The 15,057-nt window shown below is 42.4% G+C and overlaps 1 protein-coding gene across 1 annotated transcript; it reads left to right on the top strand.

Annotated features, from left to right (window-relative positions):
* The first annotated feature begins 3,091 nt into the window (after positions 1-3,091).
* On the top strand, positions 3,092-4,885 carry LOC110940462 (protein BOLA4, chloroplastic/mitochondrial). Its single transcript, XM_022181995.2, has 3 exons — positions 3,092-3,479; positions 3,570-3,637; positions 4,485-4,885. The coding sequence occupies exons 1-3, from the start codon at positions 3,246-3,248 to the stop codon at positions 4,642-4,644; spliced, it is 462 nt and encodes a 153-aa protein (XP_022037687.1). The 5' UTR covers positions 3,092-3,245; the 3' UTR covers positions 4,645-4,885.
* The last annotated feature ends 10,172 nt before the right edge of the window (positions 4,886-15,057 follow it).

The following is a 15,057-nucleotide window of genomic DNA, read 5'->3' as shown; positions in this document are numbered from 1 at the left end:
GGAATGGGACTAAAGCCCATAAATGAAGGGAATATGAGGGAAACCTAACCTAGTTGATTGGAGATCCCAAGATCTAGGTTCAATAGGCAAACTTAATCATAAACCCAAAGGGAGTCACTGTGGGGGGTGCCCCAAAATTCATAAAGGGAGTTGTATACTTCCTAGTCCATTCCAATCAGTGACATGAAGTAAGGTTAAGCATGTTGAGGTTAAGGATTTTGAGTAAATCCAAATTAACCATGATGCTTTTAATGATTCAGAGGAATCACCTATGTTAGAGAGAAGTGGGGTCGCTTCGAATGGATTTGTGGGGAGGCGCAAATCCTAGAGCTCTCACAGAACCAGGAACGTGTTCCATGACCATGAACGGCCACAACCATGAGGACTTGACTCGACTAGGGAGAGTATTGTGTGAATGTATATTGTCGCCTACATAAATGGGGGATTGTTCAAAGACACCGCGTCTACAAGACCCTAGGAGGCTAAGTATGCTTCACAAAAGAAGGTTCAAAGGTTACACCTACCTATCTTGCAATACTCAACTGTTGAACGTGTATTGTTGAAACTTGATAGATCGATTTCTATTCATGTGGGGGACTGTTGGAAATTTGTGAATATAGCATTTTTCACAAATATAGGTGAAGGGGTAAGGTCCCAAAAACCTCATAATAAGTACTTGGGACCATACCACAACCTTATCTTTCAAACCTTTTTACCTTGCGCGGCCGCGCACTGGTTCCACAGAAGGAAGGCTTAAAGAGGCAAACAAAGCAGGCAACACCTGCGCGCCATAGAGCCTTGTGTTTTCCTCCATAAAACAAAGGATAAAAATCCTAAAATAAACACTTCCGCTTAATATCCAGACTTGGATATTATTTACCCAGCTGATGCCACACGATAAAGAAGTCACACAGGATTATGGCAATAAACTTCTAGAAAGACTCAATCGTGCACCACTAAGACGGTCATAACCGTCTGGACACGTGTCACCACCCCAGGCGTCCCTGAAATCACAACAATAGCATGTAATCGGAGAAAAACCTCCACTAGATCACTTTCCACGTGGCAAGCCCCCAGCCATCGATCTAAACCACGATCCGTGTGCACTCACGTCGGATCAAGAAGATTAACGGAAGGAAAGGTAATCGCTTACGAGGTTAGCATCTTCCGTTAACTTTTCACTAACGGGTTTTCCCGCCCAAAGACTCCCGGCTATAAATATGAGAACTATTCAGGTATGAAATTCAAGTTACACACACTTCTACAATACTTCTTCTTCTTCATAACCCATACTTATTCTCACACCGGAGTCGGGTCAAGGAGAGAACCCCTTTCTCCCCTTGGCGAGGCTAACGGTGCTTCTTTTTTGCAGAGTTATCGGAGAAGGAGATCGGTGGTAATCGAATCAAAGCAAGAGAGAACAACCCCCTTTATGCAAATCCAAACCCCCTAGATATTTCGATCCCGGTCGTTTATCTAGTGTTTCTTTAATAGGAAAATGATTTTTCCTTATTTTTGGACTAAAATAAATATAATAAAATGAGCGGGTTTTATCTATTTATTTGTGGGTTTGTGTTCTATGTTGGAAGAGCTTCGCAACAAACCAAACCACGTCCAAAACGGAGCTAAGATGAATGAGATATCGATGCTCAAAGTTTGGTGTTTGAAACTTGAATGCTGAAATAAGTGGGAAAGTGGCACCTTGTCCCACATTGGATGAGAGATGAAACTTAAAGGGGTATTTAAGTGGGAACTCTCCATCCTTATTGTTTCATGGAAGCACTCACTAGTGTACTCGCAAAGGGTGCGGAGCACCCTAACTCGCGCGCGCGCGTGGCGTGGGCGATGAGGCGCAATGTGGCGCTTTGATGGCGCACTTTGCACTTCGCATCGCGGCGAGCCGCTTGAGAGCCGCCTTTGTAATTTTGATCGCGTGCGCGTGGTGGAGCACAAGGGTTGCAAGGACCAAGTGGTTGGTGATGTGGCATGCAGACGCATGACCCTGGTGGGTCCGCGCGCAGTGGCGCATGACGAGGCATTCATGCGCGTACGCGCGCCAGTACACATGGCGTGATGGCGCGTATGGAGCATGGGCACTGAGGTGACGTGCGCGGCGCACCAAAGTGAGCCAAAACGGCGCGACTGTGTGGCGTGCTCGTAGAGGCTTACAGGTGACGTGGCGCACGCGCGCAGGTGCGCATGGGACTGAGGCACATGCGCGCATGGCAGTGAGCCAAATGGACGCAATGCGCATGAAGGTGCCGACTTGCACGCGCGCGCGCAGAAGCTTCCAGCAGCAGTTAATGCTGTGCAGTTACGTTTCAGCATTCGAAACTGACAAAGTTAATGCGTTTGACTGAGAATTAAGTGACGAATTAAAGTGTATTAAAGACGTTTAATGCTGTTTAATTCACCCATTTAATTCGTTTTTCAGTTTTGACTCGGATTTGCAGTATAAATAGGAGGTTCCTATGACAGATCAAACACACCGAATCACAAAGCAAACAATCTTCTCTCTGAATTCTTCTCTACTCTTCAAGCATTCAAGGTACACCTTCGGGTTGGAGTCAAGACCGGCAGTGCAACTGCTTTGGGCTGTTGTATCCTGGAAACAAACGTGTTCTCCTGGGAGACACGAAATTTGTTTTAAGGGACCCGTGTCTAACACGATCCTCAGCCAAGAACCTGTTTTTCGTTTGTAATTCAGTTCTTGTTCTTTATTTATTTTTGTTGTAACATTAATTATTTCAGCTTTCCATTTTCGTTGTAATTCAAGTTAATAATATTAGTTTTTATTTATTTTTACACGAACGAATTCCTACAAAACCTAATCGAAATAACTGATTCAGATTGATTATTGACGGTTAAGTTTGCTTCTTGGGTTAGGTTTTTTTTTTTTTTTTTTTCAGATTCAAACATTTCAAACCCAAACATAAAACTAAAAAATTGACCCATAACTGAACCAAATTCATATGAACCCAAAGCCGACAAAACCCAAGTTTTGGTTTTGGGCTCAAAGTCAAACCGACCAATGAACATCCCTACGGACTAGAGCTTGAGATGGTTTATTAATCAAACTTGTTTGTATGTAGATTTGAGGTAGTGGCCGGTTTGAAAGGGAGCAAATGTGTAAAAAGTGCAAGTATTGTGGCAAAAATTGAAAATAAGGGCCAAATGATATGATGATGTTTAGATTTTAGAGAGACGAGAGGAAGGTTTGGTGGCCGTCAGATTTTGAACTGAAGATGATGCTCCTGAGCCGCCCGGCGCTGTGTGCCTACGCTACCCGTCTCTTCTTCTTCAGGTGTCACCATTATCAATCTCAACCTCAACCTCGTGCTCGGCTGATTTTACCAGTGACACAATTTGGGGGGGTTGTCAAGCCCCTGATTCACACCGTCGGTAGTCGGAGCATCAGTGCTGGAGTTACCAACGATAGACCCATCGATTCACCTTTGATGCAATCCATGGAGACCAAGGTTCGTTCGTTCGATACATACACCACTTAGGTTTGACTGTGAATTGCTTGCTTGCTTGCTTTTTTGTCTGATGATATGACGTAATTGCAGATTAAGGATCAACTGAATGCAGAATTAGTAACTGTCAAGGATGCTTATGGTGATGGCCGGCATGTTAGGTAGGCCAAAGCATTATGTTTATGTGTGTATCATTATCATCCATTTACTGAGCTTAAACCATGGATTAGAAGTTGTGTCCTAAACCATTACCTATTTACCTTACCAAAAGGATATCCAGTCCTTGTCTTGTCGACAAAACATCCACTATGCTTAAATTTTTTACTTCTCTCATCCACAGCCCTATCCAATCTCTTCCGTGTACAGAACATTACAAATTCATGTGAGATTCGTCTAAGGCCTCACACTCTATATCAATCAACTTCCAAAAAAAAAGATATTTTGAATTTGATTTGTTTTTTTCATTCCTTCTCGCAATATTTAGCCTTCTCATGTTCTACAATGCAATGCAATATATATAGAATAAATGCCTATTCACCCCTTAAAATGGTGTTTTGTATGTTTACTGTGAGGTAAGTCTTCGAATGAATACGAACAAGGCCTTGTGCATGTTTGTTCAGGAAATAAACCGAACGAGATTTTCCATTAGAGTTTTGTTCATTAAGGAATTGAACGTCTTCGTGTTTGTTTCATTAATTTTAGGTAACAAACACAAACGAACACGTCTCCAACGTTCATGAACATAAATGAATGAACACGGCCTCTGTTCATTTAACTAAATGAACGGATTTTTTTGTTCATTTATCAAACAAACAAACACAAACGGACTTCCTGCTGAACGTTCAGTTCGTATGCATCCCTAGGTTGAGTATCGGGTCAAAAGTAAGTACTAACTGAGTTGACCCGCAAACAAATAAATAATGCATTAATTATGATTACAAATAAATTATTGCTATTTGAAGGAAATGATTTAGGAAGTTTGACCAGTTTGAGAATCTGGTTTTGCAGCATTGATGTTGTGTCTTCAGATTTTGAGGGGAAATCTGCTGTGAACAGACAGAGGATGGTGTACAAAGCCATATGGGAGGAACTGCAAAGTGTTGTTCATGCGGTTGACCAAATGACAACCAGGACTCCCGAGGAAGCAGCAGCAGCAGGGAAGGACTAGGGTTTGGATTCTTGTTTCATGTTATTATCATAATCTTATTATTCAGCTTTCTTGTTTTAAATGCTCAACTGTCACGTTTTAATTCCCACCTGGTTCATTATGTTTCACTCGACCAACATGTTATGGTTTATTGTTTGTACTCTGGCAGAACACCTCTTAGAGGGCGGTCCGTGGTTTAAGGTTATTATTGGTGTAAAGAAGTAACATTAACCGCTAAATAATCAAGTTACCTTTATGACAACATTCATTGTCGCAAAAACGCGTGCTAAATAATCATTTCGCAATTTATATTGTTTTTTTATTAAGATTCAGTAATTGAGAAACTAATAGCGGGTAGAATACAAACCAGGATGACAACATTTAGGATGACCATGGGTCTTTTAAATTTGGTTATTAGTTAAAACTTAAACTACAGTCAATGTTTTTATCATAACTAAGTGGTTTCAGGTGAATTCAAGCTAATATTATATAGTTAATCCAGTTATATCTTAGATCAAATAAATTATTAGCAATGCTCCAATTTTTTATAGGAACACAACTGATATATCATTTATAAAAAAAGTTATAACCAACATATAACATACTCAGAAACTTTCCGGGCAGGAAAAATTAAATTATATTAATCGAAGCCATCTAAAATTTTTATTTCATTGACAACCTTGGTATCCAGACTAACTCCATTAACCGCTTCTCTACAACCATCTAGTGATGCATTGAGCTTTAACCGCTTCTCTACATCCATCTAGTAATGCATCAATAAGCTCAGCTTATGCCCCTACTTGAGTAGCTTCAACACAACCACCAACCGCAGTTGCTATTAAACTAATTTGGCCGTCTTTTACAAACTTCTTAACCTGGTTTTAGCATCACAAACATCTCCTAAACTACTAATAACCATGGATACATGACAAGCAAAAGAAAACATTATGTTAAGACAGATGTAAACACAATCGGAGAATATCAAATGCTAACTTAGACTAAAGAGTATGGGGGCCGGCTAGGCCCAGCTAGGACCGGCGCCGGTCCCCCACACCGCCCCCTGAGGGTCAGCTCGGCCCAAACGGCTCCCCACAGCCGAATGACACTTGGCCCCACTTCAAAAATCTAGCCGTTTGCAATGGCACTTTTCTTTAAAAAAAAAAAAATCATTTTTCAATTTAAATACCCTCTATCTCATCCATTTTTATACAATTCTATCCTATTCTACTCCCATTCTTCTCCAATTCTCTTCCCTTTTTATAAAAAACACTCCATATTTTTTATACCTTTTTCTCTAAATCATGCATCCTTTCAACCCAAACAACCCCAACCCAAACAATCCCAACCCGAATAATTACAACCCGAACCAACCTAACTTTTTTTCGACCCCCGCTTACACTCCGAGTATGGATCAATCGTGGGGGGCTCCGCAATTTCCTTTTTCGGGTTTCCAACAAACACCCAACGCATTCTCACAAATGAAGGAAGAAGTGGAAAAAATGGACGTCATAGGTTTTTTTTTTATTTTTATGAAATGTAATTTTTTATTTTTATTTGTCGGTAATTTTTTTTTAGGAAATGTAATTTTTTTTTATGTTATGAAATGAAATTATTTATGTTGTTTTATGTTGTATTTTTTAATTTTTATAAAGTTTTTATTAACTTATTAAATTAGAACTTAGGAAATTATAAAATAATGAGGTGAGACCCCATCCTCCATCCCCCTCAAATATCATGGAGGCTCATCCCCCACGAGCCGCCTACGTGGCGCCTACGTGGAGGCTCATCCCCGTGGGGATGAGCCGAACCACACCCTTTAGTCTTATGTAAAACTGTTTTGACCACAAAATAAAACAAATCACATTACTAAAATTACCATGCAAGGTTATATCAAAACACAAGGTAATGTCTTCAAAATAGCTTCAATATATGATATGTTCCATTAGGGCATTAAATTCAAGAACAATCTTATGGACAAAAAAAATGCTAAAAAACGAATCTCACCACAAAGAAAAAAAAAGTGTAGAATCTCTCTTAGGCAAGGTCTCATATGACCAACCCTTAACTTGTCAAGAAGCTCCCTCGGTTGCAAGAGTTTGATAACTTGAATAATCATCCTTTCGACGCTTTATACCCTTGTCTTGAAAATCTACACCCTTATTTTTCTTTTTGTTATCCTTTTCAGGCGGGATGACCTTAGCATAACTCTTGTTCTTCCTTGTAGATCAGGTAGGGGCGAACCTATGGTGTTACAAGGGGTAACCTCCGTTGCCCCTTGACACTCCGGTGATGCTCCGACGGTAGTGTAAATTTTGAAAAAAATTGATGTTTTTTCGATTTCATTACCCCTTTCTTTGAAACGTTAACCCTAAGCGGATTTTCTAGATCCGCCATTAAGACCAGGGAGCTAAAGCTTCCTACATATGTACATACATAAATGAATTAGGGAACATGAAAATGAATTAAATAGCTGGTAACTCATTAGGGAACCATGAAAACATACTTACGCTTTATCTTGCTCAAACATTTCCTCTGCCCCAAATCTCAAAAATAGCTTAGAACCATTAGGAACCATGAAAATGAATTAAATAGAGCAATAATCCCTTGAAATCATATCATTTTATCTAATTTAAAAAACAATTACTATAAGCACCTTAATGAATGATGTTCATCAATGAATCAGAAGGGTCCTCTGGTGACTCGAGGTACGTAAACATAGATCAACCACATCACAAAATTTCATTTGACAAACTTAAAATCAAATATTTTGTTAGCCTAAATTTAGTGTAGTTCCATACAGGTGAAAAATTGGCAGAGTGGGTGACAATCTATGAGTACGTTAAAATGGACAATTTTATGTGCAATAGGCCGGGTTAAGCCGACCCTTATTTTATTTTACTTAAACAGTTAATTTATTAGAAATGTTTAAAAAAAAAAAAATAGTTAACAATATATTAGCATAATTTATTAAGTAAAAAAGATTTGTTGCTCCAATATGTTCTTGCATAGCACCAGAAGATATATTCAAGATCAATCATTTTACAATAGTTAGACCATAGACCCTAATTGAATCAATGTATGATCTCTAAATGCTTTAGCTTAAGAAAGGAAGTGATCATTATGAACCCAAACCCTACAGATGTGACATTTGCACATTTTCAATTATTGGACAATTTCGATCATTTTCGTGTTCAATAAAATGCTATATTTTATTTACGAAACACATAACCGTACAATCGAATGAAATGATATCCACGACAATTCCGGAACATGATCCAAGTTACACATTGTCACACCCCAACCGATGGCGGAAACATTGGGGCGTGACACTGAGCGAAACAGATTGTCCAGAAGTTTTCATAACAACTACGATTACCAGTTATTTAAAGCATCATGTCCCATACCATGACATAAAAAGTAACATAATTATTACAGACAAAGTCAAGACAAATTTTTCTGTTCCGACAACTCAGATTTCAAATACAGACAATTCGTTTATTGGTTTCTAGACCTTTCATAGCCTCGATTTCACAACAAGCCAAGCATTTAAACATCTTAAACACCTGCCACATACGCTAAAGTAAAAGCCAATACACATAGTGTAAAGGTGAGCATACAAGTTTAATAGATATAATAGAGTTCGAAATCGTTTACGCATAACCAGCACGTACACAGTGTGAAATCAAGCACATAAGTTATCGACATGATCCTATCAATACTAATGACTGCGGGTTGACTGCGCAAGACAGTTCGTAATACATGATCACCACTGTGACCCATGTGATTAATTGTCCTTAACAACCCCTAAGTGAACAGGTGCTGAGTCCAAACTATAGTACTATCGTTGCTAAGGCAGGTAGACAACAATCCATGTGTAAACATAACAAACAAGCATTCATTAAGTCACGTATAACATGCGGTAACGGTTAGCGTTAAAGTATTGCGTAGTGTGTTCGATGTGATTTAGAATAAGTAACGTATGTAACACCCAAAAGTGCGTAAAGCAAAAAGGGTTCGAGTATACTCACAGCGATGATGGATTGAAGGGAGCGCTAGAGTAAGTTTAGCCAGATCAGAACGATAGCACAAACGATTAGCGACGCATAAAACGGTACAAGTGTCAAAGGATCGGACGGTAATCCGATCGGATGGCAATCCGATCGGGCGGCCGGTCGATCGGGTGACAATCCGTTCGGACGGTCATCCGATCGGGAGACCGTTCGGTTGGATTGTTACGTCGTTGGGAATGGATGTGTTTGTGTATGATGGCTTGACTTTTGAAGTTTTCATTATAGCATTTTGAAAACAGAGAAGTATCTCTACCTTTCAGGTCGGTCGATCGAACGGCTGTTCGATCGGACGGCAATCCGATTGGCGAAGCTTCTCAGGTTGAGAACAAGTTCACCGCAGGACGGTCACTCGATCGGATTGCAATCCGATCGGGTGGCAATCCGTATGCATTGAACATGTTGAAAATTGTTTAAGTGTTGAAGTCAAACATCACATGGTCGGGTGGTAATCCAATCGGATGGCACTCCGACCGGACGGCAATCCGATCGGACGCAATCCGTTCAATGTTCAAACCTCAAAAGTTGAAATAAAAGTTCAGTGTGGGACCCAAGATGCAAGCCGATCGGGTGGCTGTCCGGTCAGGTGACAATCCGATCGGACGACAATCCGTCCCAGTTGACCTGATCGTCTTCTTCACTTGGTTGTTTTGACAGTTGTAGTTTTCTCGAGACTGTACGATGACGTGCCAAACAACAGAACCCTCGTCAATACTTAGTGACCCGATCAGATAGGAACCACCCTAGTCCGACCAATTAACTGTTCGAGACGGTGTTTCATGTTTAACCTGAAATCAGTAATCTCGTGGATAGAATCCATATCTTGAACCAACACATCAACAAGGAGTAGAAGGTTAGAACAAGCTCCGATTCTATCGGTTTTGAGTGCATTGAGTGTAAAAGAGTTGAAAGAAAGTTAGAAAAACCATCTTTCAAACCTTTTCACGATGAATATGTTCAGATCTATGAAAGATCTTTGTTTATTTATGTGGAAATCGTTCATATCTAAGTTGTTCTTGGTGGATTGAAGCCAAAACATGAAGTTCATAAGAACACCATGATGGCATCATCCTAGAACACCTTGAATCTAGTGATTTCACGGTTAAAAGTTAAGATTCAAAAGATAGAAAGGTGTAGGAGTGCGTGTAGATCAAGAAAATAAAAGATTTAGGTTGAAAACTTACAAGAATCGCGAGAAATCTGAAGAAAAGTGGGCTCGAGCGAGCTGGTCGAGTAAGAGCTGTCAACATCAAGTGATGTTGACATATGAGGGGTATTTATAGGGTTTCCATAAATGGAAAGGGGGAAAGTGGCTGGTCGATCGGGTGGCAGCCCGATCGGGTGGCACCTCGGTTGGTTAGCCACTCGATTGGAGTGTTCGGTGCGACGAGTTTTGCTGTTTCGATTCGTGTTGAGCGTTGCGATGCGATAGAGTTTCTCATTAAATTACTTTTAATCCCAACTACTATATCTAACATACAATCATCCTAATTAACTTGCGTTTAGTGTTTGCGATTCGATTGCGATTGAGTTGCGATTGCGTTTCGATTAATCACCACAGCAAAACATAAAAACATAAATAAACATGCACAAGTAACACATAAGTAGCACGCACACGTAAAACAATAACTAGAAAGCACGATTCAAGTTGCGAATGCGATAAGCGATAAAACATCGATTAAACCTCGATTAGTAATAAGTACTCCACATAATACAACTAACGTAACAACACAATTAGACTATCTACAAGTCAAAGAAGTCAAAACAGGAGTTGAGCAAGGAGAGAAAGATCGCAATTAGCAATCTTTTCTCCCTTTGACTTCAATCTTGACTTTGACTTTGACTTTCGAAACACGGGGTGTTACAGCCTCCCCCTCTTAAGGGAATTTCGTCCCGAAATTAGGCCGAAGCCGTAACAAACAACTGCGGGTACTTCGCCTTCATGTCGCTTTCGAGTTCCCAAGTGAACTCTGTGCCTCGTTTACCTTCCCATCGAACCTTCACAATGGGAATGTGCGAGCGTCTGAGCTGCTTGGTTTGGTGATCCATGATCTCGACAAGCTTCTCCACGAAGTATAGTGTTTCGTTTACCTGAAGATCATCAAGAGGTACATACAAATCATTCTCAGCCAGGCACTTTCTGAGGTTTGAAACATGGAAAGTCGGGTGAACGTTGCTAAGTTCCTCCGGTAGTTCGAGTCTGTAGGCCACTTTTCCGATCCTTTCCAGAATCTTAAAGGGTCCAACATATCGAGGCGCGAGCTTTCCTTTCTTGCCGAATTTGACCACACCCTTCCAAGGTGATACCTTTAGGAGTACATGGTCGCCAACGTCAAATTCAAGGGGCTTGCGTCGTCTATCGGCGTAACTTTTCTGACGACTATGAGCTTTCAGCAGATTGTCTCGAATTTAGAGGATTTTGTCATTCGTTTCTTGCAATAGCTCAGGACCGGTTAATTGCGAGTGCCCGATCTCGTGCCATACAATAGGCGATCGACATTTTCTTCCATATAGTGCCTCAAACGGTGCCATTTGAATGCTAGAGTGATAACTGTTATTATACGAGAATTCGACTAATGGTAGGTAAGCGTCCCAATTACCACCGAAATCTATGACACACGAACAGAGCATGTCTTCAAGGGTACGAATCGTTCTCTCGGTCTGACCGTCGGTTTGGGGATGAAAGGCGGTACTTAGATTAAGCGTAGTACCGAGAGCTGTTTGAAACATTTCACATAGACGCGAGGTAAACCGAGCGTCACGGTCAGAGATGATGTCGTGAGGCGTCCCATGTCGACAAATGATCTCGTCGGTGTAGATTCGGGCTAATCGTTCTACCTTGTAGTCTTCCCGTATCGGCAGAAAATGAGCAGATTTGGTCAAACGGTCAACGACAACCCAGATGCTGTCGTGACTTGATGGCGTGCGCAAGAGTTTCGTTATGAAGTCCATAGCTATGCTTTCCCATTTCCACATAGGGATCGGGGGTTGCTCAAGCAAGCCAGAGGGTCTTTGATGCTCGGCCTTGACTTTCGAGCAAGTCAGGCACTTACCAACATAGAGAGCGATATCTCTCTTCATGCCCAACCACCAGTACTTGTAGCGAAGGTCCTGGTACATTTTATCGGCACTGGGATGAATAGAATATCGAGATTTGTGGGCTTCGTCGATCAGAATCTGTCGTAAATCGGTCCGCTTAGGGATCCAGATTCGGTCCAGATAATGGAATATCCCATTCGACTTATTTACTAGCTGGGCTCCATCGTGATAGATCCTTTCCTTCTTCAATGTGCGTTCGGTGAAACAAGCATGTTGGGCTTCGCGGATAAGGGTTTCGAGATGATGCTGGGCGGGAACATTACGAACGCTATGCAAATAGCTTCGTCATCTTAGAGCGTCGGCAACGACATTTGCTTTGCCAGGATGGTAACGGATCTCACAGTCGTAATCGTTGAGAAGTTCTACCCATTGGCGTTGACGCATATTTAGCTCTTTCTGGTCAAAGATATGTTGTAGGCTCCTATGATCGGTGAAGATCGTACAGGTGGTACCATAAAGGTAGTGTCACCAAATCTTTAACGCTTAAACAACTGCGCCTAGCTCGAGGTCGTGGGTTGTATAGTTCTTCTCGTGGATCTTGAGCTGAGGAGATGCGTAAGCGATAACCTTGTCTCGTTGCATGAGAACACAACCAAGGCCAAGGTTCGAGGCATCGCGATAGACAATGAAGTCGTCGTTTCCGGCGGGTAAGGTGAGGACGGGAGCATTGCAAAGCATATGCTTGAGGGTTTGGAAGGTAGACTCTTGTTCAGTTCCCCAAACAAAAGGCCTGCCTTTATGCGTGAGAGCGGTAAGCGGCACAGCGATTTTAGAGAATCCTTCGATAAATCGGCGATAATAACCCGCTAGTCCAAGAAAAGAACGGACTTCAGACGGGTTGTTAGGCGTAACCCAACTTTTAACAGCTTCGATCTTCGTGGGGTCGACATGAATACCTTGACTATTGACAATATGACCGAGGAATTGAACCTCTTCCAGCCAAAATTCGCACTTGGAGAACTTGGCATAGAGTTGATTCCCTTGGAGCAATTCGAGAACCAAACGTAGATGTTGCGCGTGTTCCGTTTTCGACTTGGAATAGATCAGGATATCATCGATGAACACGATGACGAAGCGGTCTAGAAATGGTTTACACACGCGATTCATCAGATCCATGAAAACCGCGGGTGCGTTGGTTAAACCAAAAGGCATAACAACGAACTCATAATGGCCGTATCGAGTGCGAAAAGCGGTTTTGGGTATATCCTCCTCTTGAATGCGTAACTGGTAGTAGCCTGAGCATAGATCGATCTTTGAGAAACACGTAGCACCTTGTAGCTGGTCAAACAAATCGTCAATTTGTGGCAGGGATAGCGATTCTTGATTGTCAGCTTATTCAATTCCCGATAGTTGATGCACATCCGGAATGACCCATCCTTCTTTTTGACGAAAAGGACTGGCGTGCCCAATGGAGAGGTGCTCGGGCGAATGAAGCCTTTATCAAGTAATTCCTGGAGCTGACTCGAGAGTTCACGCATTTCGGACGGAGCGAGTCGATAAGGAGCTTTAGCAACAGGGTTGGCTCCAGGAATGAGGTCGATACGAAAGTCAATATCATGACTTGGCGGCAGACCTGGAAGATCTTCAGGGAATACATTCAAAAATTCACACACAACGGGGACATCGATTACACCCGGTCTCCCTTTCTTTTCCTTCTCCGCTACTACAATGTTAGCCAAGAAAGCTCTATATTCCTTGCAGAGATACTTGCTAGCTTGGACACATGACATAAGTTTGAGACCTTTCGAGGGAGTTTCACCATAAACACACAATCGATCACCATTCGCGAGCGAGAATCGAATCATCTTATCGAAGCACACAACTTCAACATGGTTTTCACGAAGAAAGTCCATGCCTACTATGATGTCAAGACTTCCGAGTTGCATCGGAATGAGATCGATCGGAAAGATGTGATTGTTGAGCTCGAGAGTACAATCACGAAGAACAGAATTGACAGCAACGGTTCTTCTGGTGGCGACTTCAACATCGAACGTCCAAGGGAGATGGGAGCGCTTACGATTAAGGAGCTTTTTGAACTCAAACGATACAAAAAATTATTCGGCTCCAGTATCAAACAAACACGAAGCATAAATACCATTCACGAGAAACGTACCATTGACCACATTGTTGTCATCCTGGGCTTGGCACACATTGATGTTGAAAGTTCTGGCACGGGCGGCTTGTTGCTGTTGCTGCTGAGGCTGTTGCTGCTGCTACTGCTGTTGCTGAGGCTGCTGCTGCTGGGGCTCTTGTTTCACAACCCTATTCGGGCACATGTTCGCGAAATGGTTGGGATCACCACACGCGAAGCAGACTCTGGCGTTGATCGCGGGTGCCTGAGCCGCTTGTTGGCCTTGAGGGGCGGGAAGCAGAGCTTGATGAGCAGTAGCTTGAGCTGGTGCTTGTCGAGGACCTGTACGGCAGTTAGCGATGAAGTGGCCGTACATGCTGCAATGCACACAGAATCGGCAGGCGATACCCACCGGATGATGATAAGTACATGTCGGGCAAGCAGGGTGGGGGCCAGTGTATGCACGCTTTGCAGGCGGTGCATAGGTAACTGGTGCTGGAGCTGATTGGTGTTGAGGTTGCTGCTGAGCCGGTACGGCTTGAAGTGGGGCAGCAGTGGTAGTGACAGCACAGTTCTTGTTGCTGGAGTTGCTGTTGTTGTTCTTCCTCTTGCGACGAGAGGACTTTGAAGATTGAGGAGCAGCGGCGGTTTCGGTGGTTGGTGCGACGGTAGCTTGATGCAGGTTCTTCGAAGCTTTATCCTAAAAACCAGCTTTGACTCGCTTGTCGTTGATCTCAGCGGCAAACAGGTAAGTTTCCTCGATTGTTGCTAGCTTTGAGGCATGCACAAAATCTGCAACACAATCCGGCAGAGCTCGGATATACTTCTTGATCATCATATCTGCAGTCTTGACTTGATCAGGACAAATAATACTGAGCTGCTTGAAGCGAGCAGTTAAAGCAGTGTTGTCACCATCCTTCTGCTTTTGATGCCAGAATTCGCCCTCCAACTTTTGGCGCTCATGGGGAGGGCAGAACTCTTCCAACATGACGTTCTTCAACTCATCCCATGTTAGACCATAAGCTGCATCGTTTCCGCTTTTGTTCCTCTCGGTCGTCCACCAGTCTAAAGCGCGGGACTGGATGACGTCGGTAGCATTCAGAGTGCGGAGATTGTCAGGACATCCACTCTGACACAGGGTGACTTTGATCGAATCGAACCATTGAAATAAAGCCGTAGGGCTATCTTCTCTAGTGA

This window comes from Helianthus annuus, chromosome 5 (genome assembly GCF_002127325.2).
Source record: "Helianthus annuus cultivar XRQ/B chromosome 5, HanXRQr2.0-SUNRISE, whole genome shotgun sequence".
NCBI lineage: Eukaryota > Viridiplantae > Streptophyta > Magnoliopsida > Asterales > Asteraceae > Helianthus > Helianthus annuus.
This window is presented reverse-complemented; position numbering and strand designations above follow the sequence as displayed.